The 27,430-nt window shown below is 35.1% G+C and overlaps 4 protein-coding genes across 5 annotated transcripts; 2 read left to right on the top strand and 2 right to left on the bottom strand.

Moving 5' to 3' along the window:
- The first annotated feature begins 3,085 nt into the window (after positions 1-3,085).
- Positions 3,086-7,948, top strand: LOC123564497 (beta-1,3-galactosyltransferase 1-like). Of its 2 annotated transcripts, none has more exons than XM_045358133.2 (2): positions 3,086-3,303; positions 5,322-7,948. In XM_045358133.2, the coding sequence occupies exon 2, from the start codon at positions 5,363-5,365 to the stop codon at positions 6,683-6,685; it is 1,323 nt and encodes a 440-aa protein (XP_045214068.2). In that variant the 5' UTR covers positions 3,086-3,303; positions 5,322-5,362; the 3' UTR covers positions 6,686-7,948. The 2 variants fall into 2 exon arrangements, with proteins under 2 accessions (XP_045214068.2, XP_045214067.2); XM_045358132.2 differs by lacking the exon at positions 3,086-3,303 and adding an exon at positions 3,337-3,571.
- Positions 7,949-8,045: 97 nt separating this feature from the next.
- Positions 8,046-9,591, top strand: LOC123553873 (uncharacterized). Its single transcript, XM_045343582.2, has 2 exons — positions 8,046-8,282; positions 8,626-9,591. The coding sequence occupies exons 1-2, from the start codon at positions 8,182-8,184 to the stop codon at positions 8,882-8,884; spliced, it is 360 nt and encodes a 119-aa protein (XP_045199517.2). The 5' UTR covers positions 8,046-8,181; the 3' UTR covers positions 8,885-9,591.
- A 2,501-nt stretch (positions 9,592-12,092) lies between these two features.
- On the bottom strand, positions 12,093-14,751 carry LOC128555267 (uncharacterized). The gene is made up of 2 exons (XM_053537139.1): positions 14,508-14,751; positions 12,093-13,429 (listed from the first exon to the last, which is right to left on the bottom strand). The coding sequence occupies exons 1-2, from the start codon at positions 14,710-14,712 to the stop codon at positions 12,246-12,248; spliced, it is 1,389 nt and encodes a 462-aa protein (XP_053393114.1). The 5' UTR covers positions 14,713-14,751; the 3' UTR covers positions 12,093-12,245.
- Positions 14,752-15,961: 1,210 nt separating this feature from the next.
- LOC123564498 (uncharacterized) lies at positions 15,962-26,208 on the bottom strand. The gene is made up of 5 exons (XM_045358134.2): positions 26,092-26,208; positions 23,508-23,548; positions 22,799-22,902; positions 21,795-21,928; positions 15,962-20,808 (listed from the first exon to the last, which is right to left on the bottom strand). The coding sequence occupies exons 1-5, from the start codon at positions 26,120-26,122 to the stop codon at positions 19,850-19,852; spliced, it is 1,269 nt and encodes a 422-aa protein (XP_045214069.2). The 5' UTR covers positions 26,123-26,208; the 3' UTR covers positions 15,962-19,849.
- Positions 26,209-27,430: the final 1,222 nt, after the last annotated feature.

Genomic DNA, 27,430 nt, shown 5'->3' on the forward strand with positions numbered 1-27,430 from the left:
TATACTGATAATATTTTAGAAGCGCTTCCAACATTCAAAGCATTGATTTGTCCAAATACTGGCCGTATTACCCAGTAGTATAATGTCTTTTTATACCAAAGGCCTTTAATAATAAAATACGTGTGTGATATAAATTTGTTCTGACATCGATAAATAAAGAGCCACTTGTAATTTTATTTCTACTTTTTGAATGTATTTGATGAATATTTGATTATTGGAAAATACACAAATAAAAAAAAAACACTTGAGAATATTGAAGATAACTTGAATTTAGTGTCAGTTCTGTAGACTAATACTATAATTCACTGGCTCAGGAAACAAATGCCAGGACAGAGAAGGACAGGAAACAAATGCCAGGACAGGGGACAAATGCCAGGACAGGGAACAAGTGCCAGGACAGGAAACAAATGCCAGGACAGGGAACAAATGCCAGGATAGGGAACAAGTGCCAGGACAGGAAACAAATGCCAGGACAGGTAACAAATGCCAGGACAGAGAACAAGTGCCAGGACTGGAAACAAGTGCCAGGACAGGGAACAAATGCCAGGACAGGGAACAAGTGCCAGGACAGGAAACAAATGCCAGGACAGAGAACAAGTGCCAGGACAGGGAACAAATGCCAGGACAGGGAACAAGTGCCAGGACAGGAAACAAATGCCAGGACAGGGAACAAATGCCAGCACAGGGAACAAGTGACAGGAGAGAAACAAATGCCGGGACAGGGAACAAATGCCAGGACAGGGAAGGACAGGAAACAAATGCCAGGACAGGGAACAAATGCCAGGACAAGAAACAAATGCCAGGACAGGGAACAAATGCCAGGACAGGAAACAAATGCCAGGACAGGGAACAAGTGCCAGGACAGGGATCACTGTAGCTACCTTTACAACAATAAGGAAATGTTACCTTGATTATTCTCTAGTTAATTATCATTCTTAGCATAGCCTTATATGTACTTTGGATTTGTTTTGTTTACTAGTATTAGGAATGGACCTTTTGTGTCGTGTTTCGTCAAGTATAAAACGAAAAAAAACATTTCAAGTATCGGTGGCGTAAGTCAGTGAATTTATCAAATATAGATTTTCAATCATTTTTGGGTCTTTCATCCGGCGTAGTTTCTGAACATGGCTAAGCAGAATAAAATCTATAAGAACAATTCTTTGGAAGCCAGAATGCAACCAAGCAAAACAATAGCAGACTCGGTTTGATTGAGTCTGTTCATGATAGATAATGGAAAGTGCAACCCCCCCCCCAGATAATGGAAAGTGCAACGCCTCCCTCTCTCCCCCCACCCCACCCCCTCTTACCCCGTATAGGCTCAAGCGAAATTCTATGACACAGATTTATATGGACCCCGCCCCCACTCCAGGCTTAAGCGGAATTCTATTACACAAATATTATATAGACTCCATTATTCCAAAGGACTAGAAAATATAATAGCACTGAAGCAAACGTTGACCTGATTACAACCGAAATTTCTTAAACTATTAAGTATTTTCTGGATAATTGCCTTGCCTGAAACATGCATTATATGTTACAAAAATGTATGTTATCAAAATTACGTAATTATTATATAGTAAAACTATTGAACAAATGTCTAACTTGATGTTACCACAATATGACATTTATTGAATTATTTATTGTGTTAGATTTGAGTCATTGATTCTTACATAATTACCGAATTCCATTGACAAGAAAATAAAATAAATAAATATACGAATGTCGGTCGGTATCTTCTGCCTAGCTTGTTAAATGGCCATAGTTGAACTGTTTCACATTCGTACCTTATAATTTCGTATCCGAGAAAACAGTTAAACTCCTCTAGTGTTCACAAATTTCAAAATGTTTCGGGGAAGGACCCTCCCATCACCACTGTCATTCAGACATGTTATAATATTTTCTAAAAGTAAGATGACCATTTTATTGAAAAATGCTGTCAAACACATAGACAAAATGTAGGTAAGAGTATTTATGATAACGAAAAAAATCAGTTGAGCCGTGCCATGAGAAAATCAACATAGTGGGTTTGCGACCAGCATGGATCCAGACCAGCCTGCGCATCCGCGCAGTCTGGTCAGGCTCCATGCTGTTCGCTTTTAAAGCCTATTGGAATTGAAGAAACTGTTAGCGAACAGCATGGATCCTGACCAGACTGCGCGGATGCGCAGGCTGGTCTGGATCCATGCTGGTCGCACACCCACTATGTTGGTTTTCTCATGGCACGGCTCAGTTAGAATATAAACTTTTCTTTAGGTAAAAAGCAGTAAACACTTTTGAAGCGTCAGAATATGACAGAGCTAGAATTCTTTCTCTCAAAATACGCAAGAATCAGTCAGATTCATTCTCATTAATCAGAGGTTCGTCAGAATCACGAGACTAGGAACTAGGGTACACCTTTGGTATGCGAGAATGGTCAGGATTTAACGTTTAAAATATAAAATAATTCCAGTGGAGGGCCTCTGTACACCCATCCTGCAGGTGGGGGGTACAGGTGTCCTGAGAATTTACAAAATAGATCAAATTAATAGAAATTGTCTGTATTATCATATATACATTTGAAGACATTCACAGGCTCTGACTTCATAAATTTACGAATTAGCTCAAACTGATAAAAAATATCTATAACAGACACATGCTTGATTTTGTAAATTTACGAACAAAATTTTATATAGCCTACTTCAAAACACACATTAGTTAGAATTTCGTAAATTTACGAAGTTGTCTAAGAAAACAGAAAGTAGCAAAAAAAAACTTGATTACACAAAATTTAAAAATCAGTCATTTTTTAAATATGAAAAAAACCAAAACATTTTCCAGACTTCTTATTAGTTTTTGCTATGAACAAGAAATTGAAGTATAACAATAATAATTTGAAAAAGAAAAAGAAAAAGCATTTTTTAGTTTCCTGTGAAAAAATCTAGCCTTCAAGTTCTGTAGAAAATTTTGTTTTGACTCCAAAGAAGCTCTTCCCTCCATTCCCCACCCCACCCTTGCCACAGAAACGCTTAACTTACATATACATTTCCACAGTCTATAAATAACCAAAGTACTCTGCGCTTTTTATGATACATCTGTTGGCGGTACTTTGATAGTAAATGCACAAACAAATATATGAATTATGTATATAGTAAACATCTTTGTTTACGCTGTAAGTAAGAAGTTCTTATTATCGAATTGCTTAATTATTCATTTTCGCCGGTGATGAACCTGTAGACTGCATGAAAAAAGCCAGTATTTTACCTGTAATATGATACAGCGGCTCCATGTTGGTACCGAAATTCCCATAGACTGACGAGATAGAAGGTAAAATTTTTAGTTTTGAGTCTGTTTAGTTTATGATACAGTGGATAAGTAATATTGTATGAGGATTTGTGTATTTACGCACTGCATATTTAGGATGTTTGTAGTTTTTTTTTATCTATGAGTAAATTGCATCGCGGAGTAAATATTTATGTCTGGCAAAATTGATGGAACTGTAGTACTATAGTGATGTTTTGTTGTAAAATGGACACCAGTTTTTTTCATCCATAATTTGTGTTTTATTGTCAGTAATGTGGTTGCTCAGCAAAATGTAAGTATCAGTTATCATATTATCTCGACTAGGGAAAATGATATTGATGTTGATTTTGTTGTTATTGTTGATGTTGATGATGATGATGTTGGTGTTGTTGTTGTTGATGCTATTGCTGCTGCTGCTGCTGCTGGTGATAACGATGATGGTAGTAAATTGTTCAGATAAATGATTAAGGTCTATCTTTAGTTAGGCTTTAAACAGAGTTCCCAGTTGTCAGCGTGAATTTTGATATGTGAAACAGTATAATGAAAATGTGAGGTTTTTTTTAGTTAATTATTTTTTTTTATATGTTTTTATTTTGCCAAAATATGCCACTGACATTTTGGTAAGCATTGAAAATAGTGAAAAACTATACGCTGTTTTATCTGGATTGTGCTTATTTGAATCACCTTCGAGCCCGCTTCCTAGAAAAAAAAAACAGTCATTCGTTCCGAATATTTGTTTATACATGTATACGTAACATATAGTTAACATAAGTACAAAGGAAACTACATGATATGCCACAATCTGACACAAACTATTCAATTTTTCTTTATAATTCCACCAGTACTAGTGACGCGAGGGTTGTTGCTCATTTCATTTTCTCTCACGGACAAATTCAGTTATACCGAGTCTTGGGATCTTGTCAAACATTTTATTTACAATTGAAACAGCAGTTAAGTGGCCGTAAAAGGTCTTTGTCCGTACTTATACTAAGTGATGTTGTTATTTATAATCCTTTGAGATAAAGAAGTACATGTATAAGCCGGTGCTAGGGCCGTGCGAGGTGTTGCACATTTCATTTTCCTGATGATCTCAATTAAACAGAGTCTGCTATTATTTATCATGGACAATGATTGTGTGTTATGCTTCCAAAGGGCCCTGTTGTGGATTGTATAGGCGTCGAATTATTAAATCAGCCCGTAATTTTAAAATAAACCATTTTATATTTTCAAAATATCTAAATCGTGTTATATAAATGCAACATAATAATGTCTAGAAAACTGAAATGATAAAACCCATGGTCTCTAAGACTGTTTTCAGTTAAAAGCACTGACCTGCAGAACGTACGACAAGAAGAAGAACATTTTTGGATATCAGAAAATTATTGCTTACTGACAGATGATATGTTATGGAAACACTTAAGAATTAGTTGTTTTTACTATTTTTTTCCCATTCAAAACTGAAAAGCGTTTGTAACAAGGTAAACTCGGGCATGACTTTTTTTCTTGATTTGTCATTTTTAGGATAGTTTAGAAACAAAAATAATATGACCGCTTCAATTTTAAAGAAAGTTTTTAGCCCAAATCTTGATGTCAGTGCCTTTAACGGAAGCAGCTTATGTGTCGCATAAAAATGTTCATTTTATCATTTGCACTGACAGTTAAGAACGAACATTTCATTTACGGAAAGCTGTGCACTGGAACATGTCAACTAAATGCAAAATTCAACAGAGGATCACAAAGCAAGGACTTACGTATTCTAATGCACGCCTGTTAGCATGTCGTTTGAGGCAAAGTATTAACCTGCATGTTGTATGAAAGTTTATGTTTTATTTACCAGTACCCTTGTTTTCATTCAGTCCATTGATGTACACGTTCAATTTAAACTGTAGACATACTTTTACCTGTATTGCCATTTTTCACCTTCTTAATACAAATATATACACGCATTTTGACATTTAAAGCTTTGGTCACAAACTCAAACTATCTAGCTAAGATGAGGCATAATACAAGTAACTTGACTAATACAATTTGGTTGATTTCAGGTCACTAGAATATGAGATGCCGATCAAACATATGAGAAACAATGAGAAGAACCATCCGTCTGTCCGTGTATATCACGCTTGTTTGGACAGTATGTGTTGTCTTATTTCTGGTAATAAGTTTTCCTGAAGCCTTCGACGAACACAAGACTAGTCATGGTTACAGTCGATCTGCTCTGGTTCTCCGGAAACGACGTCCAAATATAACTTTACCTACCCGGACAGGCAACAGCCCCAGTCTGGCATGGCTCAGAAATTTTCACCCTAAGGCAAGAAATCTTACCGCTTTAGAGGCTGAGCAACTAGACACTGTTGATACGAACGTAGATTATGTCGTCACAGAGACGGGAAAAGTTAAGGTATTAGTTGTTAATAGAACAATCAAAGCTGCAGGAAAGAAACCAGAAAAGGGAAAGGATACATACAACGAAAACTTGATTCAAACGTTACGTCTTAGGCGTGAAGACAATGAAAGGCGGTACTACACTCCGCGGAAAACTAAAGTCAATCCGATAGATCACGAGTTTATTATAAACGGTGCTCAGATTTGTACAACAGATGCAAAATACATGACTATACTTGTCGCAGTTCCATCCATTCCAAGTCATTATTTTGTCAGGGATGCTATACGAAAAACGTATGGTTCATACTCTAAAAAGTCATTTCTGATAGAACATACCGCCATCGAAGTGACTGTCAGATTAATGTTTCTTGTTGGAAAGGACGGTGATATTAATACGGACAGAATTGTTCGGAACGAGAGTAGGGTATACGGTGATATCGTGCTTGCAGATTTTGTAGAATCATACAGAAACTTGACAAGAAAAATGTTAATAGCTTTGAAATGGGTATCTATTTATTGTAGTGATGTTGATTTCTTAATGAAAGTGGATGAGGATGTGTTTGTAAACATTCCACAACTTGCCAAAAACCTCCACAGGCGGCCTTATGGTATTAAAGGTTCCGTGTACGGATATATAAACGTTCACTCATCAGTCCGCAGGAAAGGAAAGTGGGGGATATCAAAAGATGAATTCCCCTTAACAAATTATCCTAACTATGCATCGGGAAACTCTTATGTGATCTCTGGTAATATCATACCCCGGATGTACATGATTTCTGAATATTTACCTTACATGCCAATAGAGGACGCATTCATCACTGGGTGCCTAGCGCGAATAGTCGAAGCTAAGGTTGTATCTGTACCAGGGTTCACCTACTGGTTCGATCCAGAACCGGACCCTTGTCAGTTCGTCAGAGACAAAAGAATATCAGCTACGCATGTTACCACTACTGTTATGGAGAAACTTTGGAAAGCATGTAATTCTTATTCAGAAACATGTGTAAAATACAATTTTACAAAATAATGTGATCAGGATCAGGAATTACCGCATTTGTCTTTCAAATTTACATTATCTTAGATATTTATGTACTATAATGAACACCTTGTGTATTATTTTGCATTTACTTTGTTTAAAACCTGCTTGGCAGAAGCATTTTTGTTTGATGTCATTCGTTTAATCACATCACCGTACAGCGTTTGAAATTATATCTATAGCTATAGCAGTTTCAAAAGCGGAAGAAGCAATGCCACAGATATTAGGTTATCTGGGGTGAGAACCAGGTCCTTTGAGCGATACAGGGCCATCTGGGCACTCCTGTTTTATTTTAATATTGGTTTTATTTGGTGGCCTTTAAGATTAATTTTTTTTTTACTTAATGAACTAAGTGCTTAGAGATATGTTATTTACAATGTATGTACTGTGACTTAATACTTCAAGTAAATGCTTTGCTTGAATATTATTTCTTGCAAATGACTATTCACAAAATGTTCTTTGTTCTTGACCAATAAACATAATTCATTTCATAAATGTGTTGCAAATTTGCGTAATTTTTTTTGCTGAACATAATTAATTTGCAATTGTAAAGACATGACGTTTATCTGCCTGCCTGCCTGCCTGTCTGTCTGTCTGTTGTCTAAACAAAGGGACTGTCATGTAACTAATTAAGATTTCTACCCCAAAAGACCATTAAGATTTCTACCCCAAAAGACCATTAATTCAAAATCTCAAATAGTAATCTATGATAAAAACTGGTAGCGTAAAATTTTGTAATGCATTTTAGCGAGTAGAGCAGACACCATCTGGATAACCATCTTAGTGATTCCGTTTCTACGATGCGTATATGGTTATTGTCCGGTTACTATTAGCCTCAATGTGTTAATGGAATTTTCATTGCATATTGCTTTATTGACAACAAGAACTGCTGACTTATTACGTATGTAAATCATATTACCATTTACCTTTAATTAAATATTTATCTTTCCCCTTAAGATTTAGACATGGAGTAAAAGGTCTTCCTATCTACGCATACAGAAAAAGTAAAAAGAATTATGAATAAACAGCTGCAGATATCTCACTTTAATTCTGATAATAATTATAACTATAGCTTTCAACATTTGAATCACTTATTACATCAAGAATAACGTCTGTTAGTTCATACCAAAGGCTATTTACAACAACAACAACAAAAAACATGTGTACAAGTTAAAACTGTGAAAAAGCCGCTTTAAATGTCTTGTTCTGATTCTTGAACTTATTTGATAAATATTTGATTTTAAGAAAGAGATATGGAATGTAAGTTATCCAGGTGGAAATAAGGCCTTGACACTTGCAATGTTTGTATCAGTAGGCTGATGTTATAATTCCAACATCTGTCATTAATTCAAACAATGGCAGATAATAGTTGGTTATCTTCCCCTGCCAACCGACAGGTGGCGCCACTGTTCCCGGTCCATCAGAATCCCTTATCGATTAGCATCATTCTGAGACAAATCAAAACAAACGTTCTTTACTTTTAAAAAATGGAATCTAAGTTCGGATCATTTACAATTCCACAACTGAAGGCAGAATTGAAAAAAAGGGGTGCTAGACTTTCTGGACGTAAGAATGAATTGGTTGAAAGGTACGTACATTTCCCGTTATTTTAGAGAGAAAACAGATATTTTGAAAACGAAAGTAGAATGCCGCCGCGGCGAAAATGAACGCTGTCAACATTTATTTCGCGTATAATTTGCTATTTAGCGTATGTTTGATGAGTTAATTGTAGCTTTATTTTATATTAGTCTAAATAAATGACCAGAAAATATATTTTCCTTTGTTTCTTGATATTTCTTTATTTCCAGACATTTTTATTTTACGTTGTTGTTCATACATCTGTGAGTGGGTGGGGTTTGGTTTCAACGTTTTCATTACGAATTTATTTGTTCTGCCGTGTTATTTGTAATAGTTCCCTATTCTATTTACAGATTAGTGTCTTACGAGAGAAATCAAAACTTTGGAAATGTAGAGACTTTAGAGCCTGAATACAACATGACATTACCAGATCCCACAAAATATGCGGATGTCAACTCGGATTCAAAATTTCCGAAAACAGAACTAGACAGTGTGCATAAGTATCTGGCACAGCATGAGAAAACCCTGGATAATCGTATTCAAAGACTATACAATGAGCAGTTTTTGAGATATTTCCGTATGTCACCAGGACAGGATGTTGTATATATTTAATCAAGTTGTCATGCAGAGATGAAGAAAGGTGTGTGTTATACTGTAGATGTTGAACTTAACTCTGGGGGGTCAGTTATTGAGGCACAGTGTGAATGTGCTGCTGGTATGGGGCCACATGCTCACTGCAAACATGTGTGCACAGTACTTTATGGTGCAGTAATGTTCTCCCAGAAAAAGACAGTAAAAACGGAAGAAACATGCACCCAAAAATTGCAAAGTTTTCATAAGTGTAAAAAATATTTAGGAAGTCCATTAAAGGCTGATACACTTGATATGCCTGGTGCAGCTGAATTAACAAACATTGACTTTGACCCAAGACCAGAGCAGTTTAGAAATTCTGTTAGCTATCAAGACCATTTCAGAAATGCATGCTTGAATTTCCCTGGCATATCCAAAATGCCAATATTTCAAACTTTTGAACCAGCAAACACTAAAGCTGTTGCATTAGATCATGACTATTTAAAACTTTCGCCAGAAGAGAATTTCCTTCAGAAAATTTTCGTTACCAAAAATCAGTGATGAAACGGTTATTGATATCGAAAAAAAAACAATTGGCCAGAGCGCGAATAAATTATGGAAAGAGGAACGTACAAAGCGCCTACCATCCTCGATGTTTGGTAAAATTTGCAAGTCTACTGACCGGACTGATAAAGATAAACTAGCCAGATCTTTAGTTGATACAAGAGAAATTAATGCGGCCGCCTTGGAACATGGACGCAAACATGAAACAATCGCTATAACAAGATTTATGGAAGATACCGGCAACACTGTGCATTCCTGTGGTTTAGTGGTCTCGAAACAATTTCCATTTTTAGCATCTTCACCGGATGGTATTATTAATGCAAAGCATATTGTTGAAGCAAAATGTCCTTATTCTGCAAGAGTCAAAGATATCACTCCTGTCACAGTGCCTTATTTAAGTTGTAACGACCGTGGACAATACTCTCTTAATATGAATCATAATTACTATTATCAAATCCAAGGCCAGCTATTGTGCACTGGAGCTAAAAAATGTTCACTGATTATCTGTTCAGCAGATAACCTGAAGATTAGGGACATCAAATATTTTGATATTGAAAGAAATGACACTTTCATATCAGAAATGGTTGGCCAGTTAAAAACTTTCTTTGAAAGCCATTTCAAAATGGTCCTGCTGGAAAAACATTTTTACAAGCCATATATAGACTGAGTTCATTGTCATATATATATTAAGAAAACAAACACCTCTCAGATGTTTTTATTTGCGATAACCTGACCTGTCTGTAAAATCACTGCGACTAGTCAGCTAGAATCAGAACTTTATTTTTATTTTTTCAAGAATATCTTCAGTTAAATAGAATACCTATATCAAAAAATCATCCTGATTCTATCATTGATATCGAAAACCATTTTGTGATGTAAAAATTATTGATATAATTTGATTTTATTAAATGAGTTATAGATATCATTGATATCATTAAATTGTTTTAAAGATATCAATAAAACTTTATTTAAAATTAATAATGGTACAATGATTATCTAATTAAAAAAATTTTCTGATATATTTGAATACATTTGATATCATTTTTGAATGTCAGTGATGTAAACGATATCACGGTATCAAATGGGTGCGTAGTTAGTAAAATGGTCTGACATAAACAGGGACTGCGTTTTAGGCGAAGTTGAGCGAAAACTTCGCTTTAAAATATTTCACTTCGCCCTTCCCGCCCAGAAAAGCGAAGTTCAAGTCGCCCTAAAATTGGATGAAAGGAAAACATAATCGGCAATAAAGTGCGCCGATATTATACATCTCGGTTATGTAAAGTCTGTAAACACAATACGCAATACACAGGATGTCACCGGGAGGCACGCGCGGCGAAACGTGTCCATGACAACAAAAGCTGATCACTCGGTTTCAGATTGACGCCGCATGATAAGCTGCTAATTGTTTGCATTTAATGTGATTGCAGTAAACGATAATTAAAGAATGAAAGAGTAATAATTAAAGCTGACCGACATCGGAGATCAGAGAGCCCGAAAACTTCGTAAAACGGCGATAATTAACTTCCGAATTACAAACCTAATTACGTGTCAGTCGGCGCGTGGAGTGATTGACATCTGTCAGTAGCTAATTAACATACGACGCTCCGCCTACTGTCATACTTAGTTTGTGGCAGCGAACAATTGAAATTCACCGAGATTTTGATTCACAATGCAGAACTTCGAACTCGAGACGCATTTCGCGGATCGAGCCGACGCACGGGACACTTTTTTTGTGCGGGTCAACTACGAGTTTTTCTTGATTTTCGCAGGTCAAAACACGGAACCTCGGGTCAACCGAACGCCCTTAGTACTTGTCTTATCCAGTTATTCTTGTTTTCAGATAAAAATCGTTTCGAAATTTTTATTGCCATCACACATCACAGTGTAGACTACCCGTTACTCCCGACGTTTATTTTTCAATTGGGATCTGCTTACTATTCATTTTAATCTGCATTTCTCTTTCATTAAAAACATATATAAGTTAAATATATGGCCCTTGACAAACTTTTAAATTTGTTGTTTGATAAAAATAGCAGACAACTCTTTTAGTTAATTCTGAAATGTGTTAAAGGGAGGTAATACATTTAACCAATTTTTAGATTTTTTATGTCAAAATATGTAGTTTTAAAAAATATTGCCCCTGATTTTTAAGTATTTTATCTACTGATCAATACAAATAACATTTCATTGTAAGATTGAGAGTTTTTTAAACTCTGTAGTTTGTCAAATTGAAGGAACATAAAAAAAATTTAAACTCAAAATGCTCACATACCTGAAAAAGCTGCTCTAGGAAGGAAAAAATTTAATCCAAGAAATATTAAGTACTGATTACATGAGGAAAGATTTGTTGTGTCAAGTTGTTAAATATTTTGCAGTAAAACAGTACAAATATGTACTGTATTGTTGAAACATTGCACCATTTTTATTTAAGTCATAGCAAGATAATACTACAAATGGAACTGAATAAACATTATTATTGTTATTTAATGCATGTAAGCAATGTCCTGTCTCACGTTTGCCGAACTTCTGCCAAAATTTCAAAACTTCTCCCTGTTTCCCAAGGAGGGAGAAGTCACTTCTCCCTAAATTTCCAGGCTAAGGTAGTCCCTGATAAATCTTTCAAATCTGTACTGATGCTACATCAAGTATTCATTTTCTAAGTTTAACTTCAGGGATAAACACAGAATGAAGTTTTGAAATTGATTTATTTTACTTGTTTTTAATCTCTTGTTTGATAATATGCAGAAAGTATTCAATATATACATATTTATTATATCAAAGTGTTGTGTTTTCTTTGACATCAACAACTGTCAACAGAAACTATGTCGTACTCTATGTGCTAAGCATGTTTTGGAACTATACACGTCTTGAAGTTACACAACATAAAACAGACATAAGTTATATGTGATGACAACTTTGTTTCCGTGCCCGTTAAAGGACATGTCAAGATCTTGTAAGTTTTTCCTAGTCCAATAATTCTTTCAATATGTACCCTTTTACTGGATATTTTCCTGTCATTAACAACTATTTTCCCAGACATTCTATTTTTCTTTTTGAAGAACGTTGGTACATTAACTCGTACATTTGCTGTCGCAAACAAATCCTGAACGTTAAAACCTTTATCGGCCATTACACTATCCCCGGGGTCACAGGCATTTACAATTTTACACCTTTCAACAATTTGTCTGTCACTGGTAGACCCTCCATAAGCTTCAGAAATATAGTTTACTAATCCACCAGGTGTTGTGCCAACAAGAACTTTAATAGTGTTTCTGTTCTTGTATGTTGAATATGTAGACTGCTGAGCTCTAGGTGCTTTAGGTTTTTTAATTGGGCATTCAGTTCCATCAATTATGATTCTCGTCTTTGGAAATTTTAATTTAAAATCCGACGGCATAAAATACCTCACCAGATTCTGACTTGGCCATATATTGGCTTCCCTCCACTGTTTTGACATAAATATAATCCATGTGTAAACAATATTTTTCACACTTGATTCAGACACTGAGAAAAAAGTTGACAGTTCAAAGTTTGTTGAATATCGCCTTAACTTCATCAAAGTCATAAACAGTTGGTTTTCAACAGATATACCACTTATTTGAAAATATATGTATTTCAAACAGTATGCTGCAGGTCCCAAAGAATTCAACACAAACATAAATTTAGCATATGACTCCAGACCTGTATAAAAATGTATCAGTTCATTGTTGGAAGAAAATCTCTCAATTGAGAACATTGGTGTCTCATCAGTCTGGGTCATACAGTTTTTTACAGTGAATTCATCTTCAAATAGAGGTGTTGCTGTGAATGTCTCAGTCTCTATTACTTCTTCTACGAAATCAACATGTTCAGTAAAACTTCTCTCCAGGTCTTCTTTACAAGACCTATCTAATTCACTTTTTCTATAATCTCTGTTCAAAGCTCTTTCTTTCCTATTTTTTGCTGTCTCCCCTTCCGCTGTTGTCCAAGGAAAAATACTAGGTACTGCTGTTGCCAGAAGCCGTTCATATCCAGGTTTCAATCCTTAAAATAAAGAAATAACAGACATGTTTAATGATTTTATTTTAATTTATAAGCAATATCGTACTTCATTAAAGATACAAGATACCCATTTCAAGGGCGTTTGTCATACCCTAGATTTGTAAATAGACTATCCGGCCTTTTAACTTGTAAGGTACAAAGCATGGATAAACACAAAGAAACTGTCTAGCCTTGCGGGAACCCGGACACCTAGCCTATCTGCTAGGGTTTTTTCTAGCCGTCCGGTAATCAATTTATTTAGAAAGTGTAATAAATAGAATTTATCATTTTAATATTACCTTGGTTGCAAAGAAAATGGCAATATTAACCTGTACACAAATACCAGGCTTAACTCAGACCAAAATTCAATATTTTTGTCTTTTGTTTAGTTTACATCTGCATTTTAGCACAACTATTCATTGATTGTATTGATGATTAGCAATTTATCAACTAAATAACAAGCACACTATTTTGATAAAAAAAAAAAAAAAAAAAAAAAAAAAAAACGCCAAAAAACAGATAAATCATGAACGCATTTGATTAACGCACAGCTAAAAAAACGGGCAGAAAGGTAACACGTCTGGTTACCGGACTGCTAGAGCACAGGCTAGGCATGCAGTTACCGGACAGCTAGGCACTACCTAAATACAAAGCTGGTGATTTAAACGTTAGTATTTACTGTACACGATTACAGTTTACTGTGCGTATACACGCGATAAATCCAATAACTCTACATGACTTTGTACTGTGATTCATCCTCCATTATTTGGGTCCTCCCAAGTTTTGACATTTAGAATGCCAGTCACAAATATAAAACAATCCAATGTCAAATTATTTTGACTAATGACCCCTATGACCTGAATTTTAGTCCTTGACAGATTGAAAGACAGTCAAACATGTTACATACCCAACAAATAACCCATTATTTATGATGAAATAAATTAAGACAGTACATTGAAACATTACCCCTCCCACTCCAAAATAATTGTCAGTTGGTACTTTCGTTTTGAAATAAATCAAATTGCAATACAAAAACATGCTACAGGCGAGAAATTATACAGTTTTTATCATATTATCATACCAAAAATAGTCTCCTTTATGTAGTCATCCGGTGTAAAGTGTTTCTTGCATACGACGGACGATTTTGTTGGCGTCCACATTTTCATTGTGTTTTCATCAAGTCGTCGAACGGCCTGTACCCATTTCGCCCTTCTTATAGGATCACTCGGGTATTCATGTCCTCCCCTTTCATGACAACCCGGTACGGAACAACAAGTTTTCGGCATTTTAAGACGTTTAAATTGAATTTATAGAACACGGAAGTAAACTTTGATTGATTCAGCCGAGACGTTCACACGTGGTCAGCTTTTAACGAGAATTTGCAGGAATTCTCTCCCTTAATTATTGACTGTTTTAAAGCAATTCCCTTCAAACTGGATTGCCTCCCTTACATTAGCTAAAGTCTTGCCAAATCAATAATTCTTTGTCATGGATTTTGCATTGATATAAAATTTTGCTTTTACTCCATAGAAAGCAACAAGTAGCCAGTTTTTGACATGAATCGTGTTGTTTTATAGATTCATATAGAATATTATTCTTGTAAATTTATAAAACATTTTTGTAAAAAAAAACATTATGTTAGCTTATGATATTACGAAATTCGTGTTGTCATGTAACAGAAAATAAAACGTTTAAATAAATTTCTTTTCTTTTCTTTTGAAACTTTGAATCCCGCTAAACATTGAAATCCGAAAATTATTTCATAAACGAGCTTTCCCACAAAAGCATGTATAATAGCTTTCCTCGAGAAAAACGAAACTTGTGTGAAGATACATGTATTCCCATTTTGTCTGATTGTTCTTGTCCATATAACGGTACTTTTGTTTAACTTTCATGCCTAGAAGTTTACTCTTTAAAACATTATAAAATAAAGTTATAAAATAAGCAATACTGTATTTAACAGGCAATGGCAAAGAAAAATCCGAGCAATTTACCAAACTTAAGGGGACGCATATTGCTACATTCACAGTTCATACAGCAATGTGGAAGGGGTGCATATTCAAGAAATCGATGGTGGGAAAATAAAAAACATATTCCTAAACTGATATAATACTGATGGACACCTGTAATATTCAGTATTTTGTGGATAAGGATGTGGTACTATGAATGTAATAGGAAAACAGAGGTCTTTGTGAAACTACATTCAACACAAAATATTAAGCTTTTGTATAAGGAAAATACAGGTTTTTTACAATAACAGTATTCCAAATAATGTTGAAGGGATGAGATTTTCTTTCTAACACACCAGGTTTGCTTAAACATGTAAAAATTTAAGGCCACGTCTGTTCATCTCGGGATGGACGCCATATTTCTCATTGATAAAAAATGTAAACAAAAAAATCAGAGTGGGATTAGCATTGCAAGGGCATAACATGACATTCTACACAATGAATACCTTAGAACAGATATCTAAGATGCTACACAGGTCAGGCGGGTTAAATGCATAATGTCGATCACTTGAAATTCATCTTGAAAAGGTGGTTAATTTTAGTTTGTTTACATGGTTTTTAATTTTCCCACGACTTCTCGGCGATTCACTGCAAATGTATTACTGCGCCGGACGAAAGGTAACTCTAATAAACAACGGGAGACAACTTAGGTGTCAGCACGTGTACGATTTTTAAAAAAAAACATGTCGATGATTATAATTTCTTATCAAATAATGAATCCTATTCAGATATTCGTCTTTAATATTAGAAAATTATTAATTTCTGCGGACATTTGTCAAATAATATTACTTACAGTGGACTACTTTGCGCATCAAACTGGTTTCCGCTTCAGTTGTGAGGCACTTCCGTTATACTTTTTGACAACAATAACAAAACACAAAATGAATCAATAAAGTCACTTATAAACCGACTGCTACTTAAATCAGTGTAAGTAAAGTTGTTGTTACAACATTATACATGTTCGTTACGATATGAGATAAAGTTTATCTTGAACTGCATAATCCATTAATTACGTTTAGATGATACTGCATTTACAACTTTTTTGACCCCGTTTTTTTACGTGAATGACAGCATTCTCGTGCAACACGTGCAAACAGAGTTATGAAAAGTATGGTGGAGAATTCAAGGACAAATTATAAATGACATTAAAGTGAAGATAACTGTATATTCGTCCAGTTTTGATCATTGACATTCCTGCTGTTTATTAGTAACTTTTGTGAACAAGATTAGAATGTTGCTTTTGCACATATACACATTGATTGGACCTCTCAACCAAATTTCATACCTTATTTTAGGGATTTTTAAGACAGTACATTTTCAAAAGTTTGTTGAATGTGTTTTGATATTTAAGTGCATTGTAGTTCATGAATACCAAGTTAAAGATTAATAATGGCAACATTTCTAGGCCTTTATTGTAAGCCACTAGACTTCTGTAACGATAAATGTTTAATGTATTAAGGGGAATATACTCTTTTAGTTTTGGAATGTGGCATTCCTTGACCACCGTATCTTTTCTTATGCACTACTTTGTAAACAAACTAAATAATGTGTTTTAGCTCATATATGCGAAATGAAAAGCAAGACAGTGAACTTATTTCACATTCTTTCTTTAAATTAGAATCTGTAGGACATTGATAAATGTTTAGACAAAGTGAAGCACTATTATTTTCGCACCAAAAAGTCTTAATTGTTGACTTTGAATGTACACAAGAAGTCTTACGTAATTCAACAATAACTTTCTTGTTTCAGTTTTTCTCATTTTTATTTTAGTGAGCTATCCTTTGTGTACTTATAACAGTTGAAACAGTATTCATTTCATTTACCAAAACCTTGTACTTTTTTGCAGGAAAATTTTATAATACCCCACCCACTTTTTTCTAATTTCAAAGTATGCGTCCCCTTAAAAAACATACATGTTACTAAAACACACACACACACACACACACACACACACACACACATGTTTTATTAAGTGGCCTTGATCCAAGGTTTTCCATAGAAATCAAAGAAAGAAAGAATCTATTTAATTATGAATAAAGTTTCTGATTTTGCTTATAAGCATTGGTGTATGTGTATCATAGAGATCCGAACTCATTTTTTTTAACAATTAGCTCTGATTCACCTTGTCTACTTATTTATAGTGTCTAAGTTACTTGTATAAACAATGATATACATAAATCAAATATGCCATTCAGATATGCGTTTGTACATACTATACAATTAAATCATGAAATCAAATTTATCGTGTAAACAAAAGTCTTTAGCTTGTAAAGGTGGCTATTTTGCATGTTTTCCACGAACAAAACCGTGACAAAAAATGTAGGTCGTACTAAAGAGATAATCCTACCATGCAAACTCATGGAAAGCATGTCATTAACTTGTAAATTACACTATTTCATAAGAAAATTATTCTTTGAAGTAGTTTTCTCCTGTCGTCGAATGTTTCAATATTCCAAAGATATTTAGCTTTCAGTCGGAAATTATGTAATTTATGTTGATTCATATTGTTCTCAAACAGTCTGGTGAAAAAATCAAAGCTCTGTTCTATTCTGTTCTTTTCATTTTTGTTTTCTATTTTTTTGACTAATTAGACAATTATGACCGTTATTATTTCAAAAGTCTATATTGAATCGTACGTCAGTTGTTGGTATATGCAGTTCCGTAAATTAACACGGTTTAAGTTGCATCAGAACTTTAAGAAATTCACAAATTTTTTATTTCTTGATACACTTTGAAGTAAAATGGAAGCAAGAAGCTTTTATCCTATTACACTTATAATTATATTATTGTATTGCTTATAAAGTCAAGAATACCTACATATGTGATAATAAATTGTCATGCTTTGGAAAATATAATTTATTTGCGTCTAAAGTAAAAGAAATTGAAAAGTTTAGTGTTTTTCACTATATGTTCAATATAAGCGATGGTGATACTTTTAAAACAAAATTGGAAGCAAGAAGATGTTCAGTTAGAATAAATATTTTCACATTAAATTGAAGAGAAGAAATTGATGTTTACTGTCATATCTGGTAAAATATTCACAAACCAAAAGACATATTTGAAATTAATCATTGAAAATAAATTTCCTATATAATTTATAGCTCAAAGTAATATCAGTAGGGAAACCAATATTGATTATCGGATAGTTTTCAAGGGGGACAACCTACTATGATAAGCCGGTCAAATATAATAAAAGCTGGGGATGGAATTTCTCCTGATGGGTCTTTAAGAGAAATAAAGAAATAGTCCGTTTTCAGTATAAATACTAACCTACCAACTAGACAAAACACGAAAGAAAGAAATAACTGAGCCGCACCATGAGAAAACCAACATTCGTGCAGTCTCGTTATAATCCATGCTGTTCGCTTTCAGAGCCTATTTCAATCAGAGAAACCGTTAGCGAACAGCATGGTCGCATACTGGTCGCAAACGCACGATGTTGGTTTTCTCATGGTGTGGCTCATATTTCTCATGTAAGTCGCTACTGATCTCGTTTTACGACCGATGAACCAATAAAATGAAAGTTAATCCGACGTTAATATACACAATATAAAATCGTTTTATAAGGCGTTTCATTTCATTTACTGGCCAATATTTTTCCTCTTAAATTTTAATTACCAATATTCATCTATAATAGTTTATAAAATACACTGAAAAATAACCTACAATTACAAGATATTTTCAGTCATCTTTTACATGTAGACTTACAACAAATTTCTATGTTGATGGCAAATGACGGTCTTATCTACTTCTTTTTTTTAGAATACAAATAATACGTGCGCACACAAACAATGAAATATCAACATATTGAATGTAAAATTAGTACGAAACTCCCAAACCACATTTGTGTTGTTAAAGGATTTGAAGTTGGTTAATTTTCATTTTAAGCAGCGAAGGCAGACTTTGTTCCTGTTTCCTTTTTAAACCCTAGAACGTTTTCAAAACTATAAAGTTTGCATTTTTGTGTGACATCAGGACACTGGCAATAACTGTATACAACACAATGGGCATCTTCCGCACACAATTTGTCACACTTAGATGCATCTGCGTTTTTATCTTCTTCTCTTTCGAACCCTCTTTCTGTTCCAACAACCGTTGTGTCCCCAAGTACAAGTTTCGCATTCATTGTACTAACGAAAACTACAGATTTCCACCCGTCTTCATTTTCTGCTTTGATTTCTGTCTCGGTATTATAAAGGTAACATGTGTGGTAACTTTCACTCGAGCTGTCACATTGGTCGCAGTAAGTAATTGCGTTGCATTTTATTTGTTTCAAACAGTGGTCAATGCAGCCTTTATATGATAAAGCTACCTCGTCATAATGATTAAAAAGTCTTGTTTTATCGAGCACCATTCCCGGGGAGAGTGACTCACATGAATCGACTTCACCTTTTAGCATAAGATATTTGCAGTACTAGTACTTATATGCTTTGATATTTTGGGAAATAAGATTGAGGTTGACATGTAATTTGGTCGGATTTATGTACTTTTCGGTAAACAGTTCCTCTATGGATGAAAGTCTGTATTTAGAAGGAACGGGACTATTTTTCACAGTTGATGCCCAAGTCATTGCATCGCCGTTTGCAGGTGGCGCTGCTCCTACAGTTATAGTTTTTGTTTCAACGGACTTAGAGAAGTCGGAAGCCGCTTGTTTTTGTGAAGAATCCATTGAAAATCCACCACCGACACTAAACAAACCAGAGTAGCTTGCTTCAGCTGCAACATTAACACCTTTTTCACTTTGGGTTTCATATTTTTTCGATGACATTTTATGTTCGTACGTGAATCTCGCGCCAAACGTGACTTCGGTGGCGAAATGTGTGCCATACGTGTCGAAGAACTCTAAATAAATGTCCTTTAAATTTGTGTTATTTAGCCTCTCAATCCAACTCAGGAAAACGGGGTCGAATGGAGGTGGCGACCGTTTCACTAACTTACTGAAGTAATAATGACAGTTAGCGGATGACAAGATGTAAACTGACTCTCCAGTTGCCATTTCTGATGAAGATTCCTTATAACCAGCACTAGCAGAGAAACTTACACCCCACCCACCTCCACTCACGCTAGCAGAAACCGATAAAGCATTCGCAAATTCATATTTTGTTTGAACAATTTGTGACGAGAACGACGTTACACACGACACGTCAGGAACAACAACCAAACCCTCCGGGACACTGTAACGGCAATCGGCGGTCTGTTTTCCTTTTCCATAGTACGCAGTAAAGATTGGGTATGTGAATCCGGGGTCATGGCCTGTTGCTAGAGGATAACCGCGCAATACGTTGTAGCCCATTAACGCGTAGTCAACATCTGGGAAGGACAGCTTGTAATTCGTTCCCTGACATTCTTGCAGTAGAAAGTCTTGGCGCATTCCTGACACAAAAAGTAGAAAATACATTGTACACGTTCTTTTTATACGAATATATATATATATCTTAGTTAAGGGTTAACTGCTTTGGTTTTTGTGTGTGAATTTATATACTAATAACAGCTAGTTTCCAGTTTTAAAGGAGAGAAACGGAACCCATTTCGGAAGTTGAAAAGGCTGCACGGGACCTAAGCTAGAACAAATGATCTTCCGTAAGAAATCTGAGTTGCAAGTGATTAAATGAAGTGATCTTCTTCAATAGATCATAAGAGCACTCAGTAATATCAGTGATATTTACAGAATGTCAGTAAACACCTGTCAGTAATATCAGTGATATTTACAGAATGTCATTTAACACCTCTCAGTACCTCTTACAAATCTATATTCCTATGTTATTCAGTCATGTTCATTTTAATGATTAGTGATTTACCCTATGAAAAAGATGCTATTTAGGTCACTTTCAAATCTGATTTGAGTGATATTCTGATTTTTTAAGATATTTCTTAACTATGGCACCTTTGTCCCATATTTTTGGTCAACTTGTAACTAATTTCATCTTTTTAAGCAGTTTTAAACCACATTTGGTAAGATTAGCATGTTTCTCATAGATTTTATGTTGTAAATTATCCTTCTTACTTGTAGCTTATTTACTTTTGTTAACATACACTTGTTATATAGTCGGTTAAAAAAGCTCTTCAGAGCTTATGTTATTTGTAATTGTCTTGCCGACTCAAAATAAATCTTATCTTATCTTATCTTAATATCAGTGATATTTACAGAATGTCAGTTTAACACCTCTCAGTAATATCAGTGATATTTACAGAATGTTGCACAAAGAAGCTGAAGAGTTTTGTTAGTGCACTGCAACAAATTTGTACACAAGACCATTTTGAGGTATTACCTTATAACCATTCATACAAGCACCAAAATCTAATAGTAAAGCTTAGAAACTATACATTTATACATATTTATAACACAACCTTTATAATACCTATATTAAGATAATATTTCTGCATGTCCCCTGCAGATGACTTGCCAAAAACTGAGGCTGGAACCCCACCAGATAAGCCAGAAGCATGTGCGCTGTCGGACGCCAGTTCAGATGTAATCGAGTCAACCAAATCTCTGTAATGAAAAGAGTATTTGCCGTATGTATCGTATCGATTCTCTAATTTGTCCTTTTGACGTGTTGGCGCGTTTGGATGACGCAAATACGCTAACGCGCCATGTATTTGTCGTGTTGCGCACTACTTTGTCGTTCTGGTGTGTTAGCGTTGAGGCCAAACGTTCAAACGACACATTAGTGCGCTGAAAATAAGTTCTTCAAACGCATCAACACACCATAACGAAAATACCATAAATCAGCCACAATCATGAGTGATAAGGTATCCCACAATCTGATTCTATATAGGGATTCACGGGTGGTAAGAGTGTGAGTTGGCGCCAGAAACCTAGTAGTTTTACCACCCATGAAGTGGTTTCCCATTGACCGATCTACATGTTTTCTGTTTTCCTTCTTCAAGCATATCTATCTGTGCATGACTGATACTTCTGTGATTCTATCATGATGTTCACTGCTCACTCGGTATGCACGTGTACGAATTTACACGTTCCCCATTTTTCCGTGCGGAAGCTAACTTGCTGCGGTCGTTTGGCTTTCCCCAAGTGTGGACTTTGTGTTACATGTGTGATTGAACAACAAATTTTCACTACAGTCTAACAAAAGTACAAGCCAACTAACAAGAAAAAAGTAACAGAATATGCAACTCAATACCTTCAGTAAACATTTCTGTAAAAAGTTCTCAACCTCTGCTTCATGTGGGAAAGTTGTTAGTTACTTGCGAGGAACAAGCAAGTACTGATACTGCATTCTTGAATACTGGTAAGATTACTTAACAAACTATCAAACATTTGAACGTAATAATTGCATGCATCCGTTTCATTAAAAGGAAGTCGAATTTTCATATCAGGTTCCTAAGTTCCTGTAAATCTTACCCGTTCACTTTCGTCTGGTAGAAGCCAAAGTAAACGAGACATCCCGCTACAGTTGCAATGCCAGCGATGGATACCAATGTTTTCTTATTTCGACTAAGCCATCTCTAACAAAAATATATTAAGCAAGTATTTATGTATGTATTAACAAATTGCGTTTTACCTTACCCGATAAAAGCAACCTGTAAATAAAATGTAAGTACTGTTAGCGGTCTTTGATAACCTGCAGTCAACCTTCTGAGAGTTCTGGGCACGCCTCCTACATAGAGAAAATTGTATTTTTTTGCCGGCGGTACGTACCCTACTACGTTTGTGTCTCTTTTTACTGCTATCATATGTTGTCATTATCATTTCATTTTCTCAGCTGTACGTATATATTTCAAAAGTAAAAGTTGAAGTTCCTGTAATATTCAAGAGTAATGCCAACTGCATCAACCCTTACTATGCTGGACACAGTTGATTCTGCGTTTGCGGCCATTGAACATGATCTGCACTGTTCGCCATTCATAAAAACTTTATGGTAAGCACCCCTTTTAACAGTTAATGGTACTGTCGAAATTGGAAGATGGACAAGTTCATTATTGAAATTTAGCAGATATATATATATATATATAAAAGGTCAAATGGCCGAATCTAGCCGGATCTCAGAAAACTAGCCGTTGAATGTAAACTTAAAATAAATACTCTTCGATATAAACATAATAACACATACCTTAGTCCTTTTCCTGTCGCTTTCAACTGTTTCCATTGTCTCTGGAAACAAAACATCATTATTCAGATCATGAGATAATGAATTTCTGATTTCTAAACATGTACGACCCCCACCCCCACCCCACCCCTAAAAAAGATAGTTATACTACTATTTTATTTTAAAATCTGTCAAAGTGGTTTTGCAAATTTTGGCGCCGTACTACGGAATCCTATAGTTTTCATTAGACTAGTGGTATTTAAAACAACATAGATTTAGAAACAGCAGGGGTAGGACCAGGACGGGGGAGAGTCACCGTTCAACTTTTAGTTTGGGGTACTAGTATATGATTTGCCTCCTCCCCCAACATTTAGCAAAATTTTTTCTCAGAAACTACAGTATATAAAGGGAAAAGGCTATTTGAACGGGCATTTTGAAGTACTGGTGAGGATATTATTTGTTGTCAAAAATATGTTTTAGGAATATATATGTCGGTCCCCTCTTGGTCCCCGACTGAAATCGGTCCTACGCCAGGGAAAAAGTTAAAAATATGTTTATGCATCATGTTGTTACTTTCATGCTTTGTAACATATCTATCAATGCAACTATAAAAATTGAAAACATTAATTGTTAAGCTTAGCTGACCAGTATGTTTTTAAAGCAATGGTGATCTAATGACTGCTGTTACTAAATATTTTCCAATGCAGATACACTTTGCTCGGTGAAAGCGTGATTTTCCTTCTCTCAGAAGCGTAAAAGATGAAACAGAAACTAAAATGTTGTCTCTTTTAAAAATAAGTTAACAAAATAAATGGGATCGACCACTCAGTTATTACCCCATTTAATGTTGTAGTTTTTCTTTATTTACCCTTTCGCGTTTAAGGTAAGTGCGAAGCTACTTGGCCACAAACGCGTCTAAAACTAGCTTTACTGACTGTTCCATTTTCACAATTTTAGTCCAAACGTTTTGTATGTTATATCAGCTGTTTGTATGTTTTTGGCTTAAACCATGACATAAGTGACCAGACTTGTAATTGAGTATTATTTATAATCTAGTTGAAACATTGATGAATTTGTTATTATATATCCCCTCTATAGGAGGACAGCTGTAGGCACCACAATTTACATATCGCATTCTCTAATTTTCGGAAAATAACTAATTACATTTAATGATAGTGAGTGTCAAAAGTAAATGCCTAATGATAAAATACGGTTATAACACTTCCACTAGGGTTTCGATAGCTCGTACTCACCTCACTACAATTGGTTTTCTAAGTTTTCGATAGCTCGTACTCACATTAATACAATGTGGCTTTGTAAGGTTTCGATAGCTCGTACTCACATCACTAAAATGTGTTTTTTTTTCTAAGTTTTCGATAGCTCGTACTCACATCAATACAATGTGGTTTTCTAAGGTTTCGATAGCTCGTACTCACATCACTACAATGTGGCTTTGTTAGGTTTCGATAGCTCGTACTCACATCAATACAATGTGGTTTTCTAAGGTTTCGAGAGCTCGAACTCAAATCAATACAATGTAGCTTTGTAAGGTTTCGAGAGCTTGTACTCACCTCACTACAATGTGGTTTTCTAAGGTTTCGATAGCTCGTACTCACATCAATACAATGTGGCTTTCTAAGGTTTCGATAGCTCGAACTCACATCACTACAATGTGGTTTTCTAAGGTTTCGATAGCTCGAACTCACATCAATACAATGTGGTTTTCTAAGGTTTCGATAGCTCGTACTCACATCACTACAATGTGGCTTTGTAAGGTTTCGATAGCTCGTACCCACATCACTACAATGTGGTTTTCTAAGGTTTCGATAGCTCGTACTCACATCACTACAATGTGGTTTTCTAAGTTTTCGATAGCTCGTACTCACATCACTACAATGTGGTTTTCTAAGTTTTCGATAGCTCGTACTCACATCACTACAATGTGGCTTTCTAAGTTTTCGATAGCTCGTACTCACATCAATACAATGTGGTTTTCTAAGGTTTCGATAGCTCGTACTCACATCAATACAATGTGGCTTTGTAAGGTTTCGATAGCTCGTACTCACATCAATACAATGTGGCTTTGTAAGGTTTCGATAGCTCGAACTCACATCAATACAATGTGGCTTTCTAAGGTTTCGATAGCTCGAACTCACATCAATACAATGTGGTTTTCTAAGGTTTCGATAGCTCGTACTCACCTCACTACAATGTGATTTTCTAAGTTTTCGATAGCTCGTACTCACATCAATACAATGTGGTTTTCTAAGGTTTCGATAGCTCGTATACTCACATCACTACAATGTGGCTGTCTAAGGTTTCGATAGCTCGAACTCACATCAATACAATGTGGCTTTGTAAGGTTTCGATAGCTCGTACTCACATCACTACAATGTGGTTTTCTAAGTTTTAGATAGCTCGTACTCACATCAATACAATGTGGCTTTGTAAGGTTTCGATAGCTCGTACTCACATCAATACAATGTTGTTTTCTAAGGTTTCGATAGCTCGTACTCACATCATTACAATGTGGTTTTCTAAGGTTTCGATAGCTCGTATACTCACATCACTACAATGCGGTTTAGAAGCTCATTAGAAAGTCACTTACCAAGAGAGAATTCTGCCCTTTCCACCGACATGTAGAGTCAATTCACACACACTGATATATTGAGAACACTACCAGTGAAAGTTAATGAATGCGGAAATTAAAAATAACAATGAGTTTCGTATCTTCACTTGTTTATGTACCTAAAATACACTTAGGTACTTAAAAGGGATAAGTGTTTCTTATCGTTCTATGTATGAACAGTTTGTTGTTATTTCGTCACGACCTTGCCGCTTTTGAAAAACCTACTCAACACAATTTGACAAATATTGTATGGGACCTATAAACTAATACGCACAATAAATAAAGCAAGTTTTACAGCTCCAACAAATCTGTGGTGTATTCATGGAACAATATCAAAAAATTGTTATTGAGGTAAGCCTAATGAAATGTGTTCACCAAATGCTGAATTTTCACTCTCTCATGCACCTCCGCTTTAGGTATGTCCATTCATAACAATTCGTACTAGCTTCATACTTTATGAAACCTTTTTTGTGTCTGCACCATATCGTTAACTAGTCTGTGGTGAATTGTAATTCTGTGGATTTTTTCCTATATTTTGAAAAGGTTGTGTTTTTATGAAAGCTTATATGATACCTTTTAAGAATTCCATTGGTAACATTTTTCGGTCATCAGTGTGGCAGCCATCGTGAATTTTAAAATGGCTGCTATATTTTAGTAAGTATGCCCTTATATATTCAATCTAGCCTTCAAATAAACCTGTTTTTCTGGCTAAGAATTGGAAATTTATATTTCTAAATGGTAAACGCTTGCATTTATAAGGTTTCTTTATAAAGTTTAAATCAAATATTGATATATTATATATGAAAAACATAATTTTCAAACGCAATTATAGGTAGGTAACCGTCTTTTTATACAATTAATTCATAAATGGTAAAATGCTTTAAAAGAAATAGTATATTTATCCAAACAAGGAAGAATATCCAACAGGGAAAGCCACGTTCCAAAAACGCAGCCTCCCAAAAGGCATACACGATCAACACACGCACACCACAAACACAAAATAAACACACAAGGACAAAACAAACAAATACAGGAACACAGTGGGGCACCGCCTTGGAACCGCCTTGGAACGGTCAGTGGCAAAACCACCACTGGGGAGTTTAAACCGGTTTATGGTGCACCTAACCTCACTAGTAAGACATTCATCTTAACCATAGTATCAATTATTTAAAAACATTGTATTTGTAACAAAACATGCCGTGAATTCCCAGTCAAAATTACCACTTTAGATTTTCGCAGTAGAGAACTGTGGCAAGTCTATATCTGCATGTAGTTTTCGTGTGGCTATCGGTGTGTAACATTAACGTATTCGCATTGA

Source organism: Mercenaria mercenaria, chromosome 2 (assembly GCF_021730395.1).
Source record: "Mercenaria mercenaria strain notata chromosome 2, MADL_Memer_1, whole genome shotgun sequence".
NCBI classification, from domain to species: domain Eukaryota; kingdom Metazoa; phylum Mollusca; class Bivalvia; order Venerida; family Veneridae; genus Mercenaria; species Mercenaria mercenaria.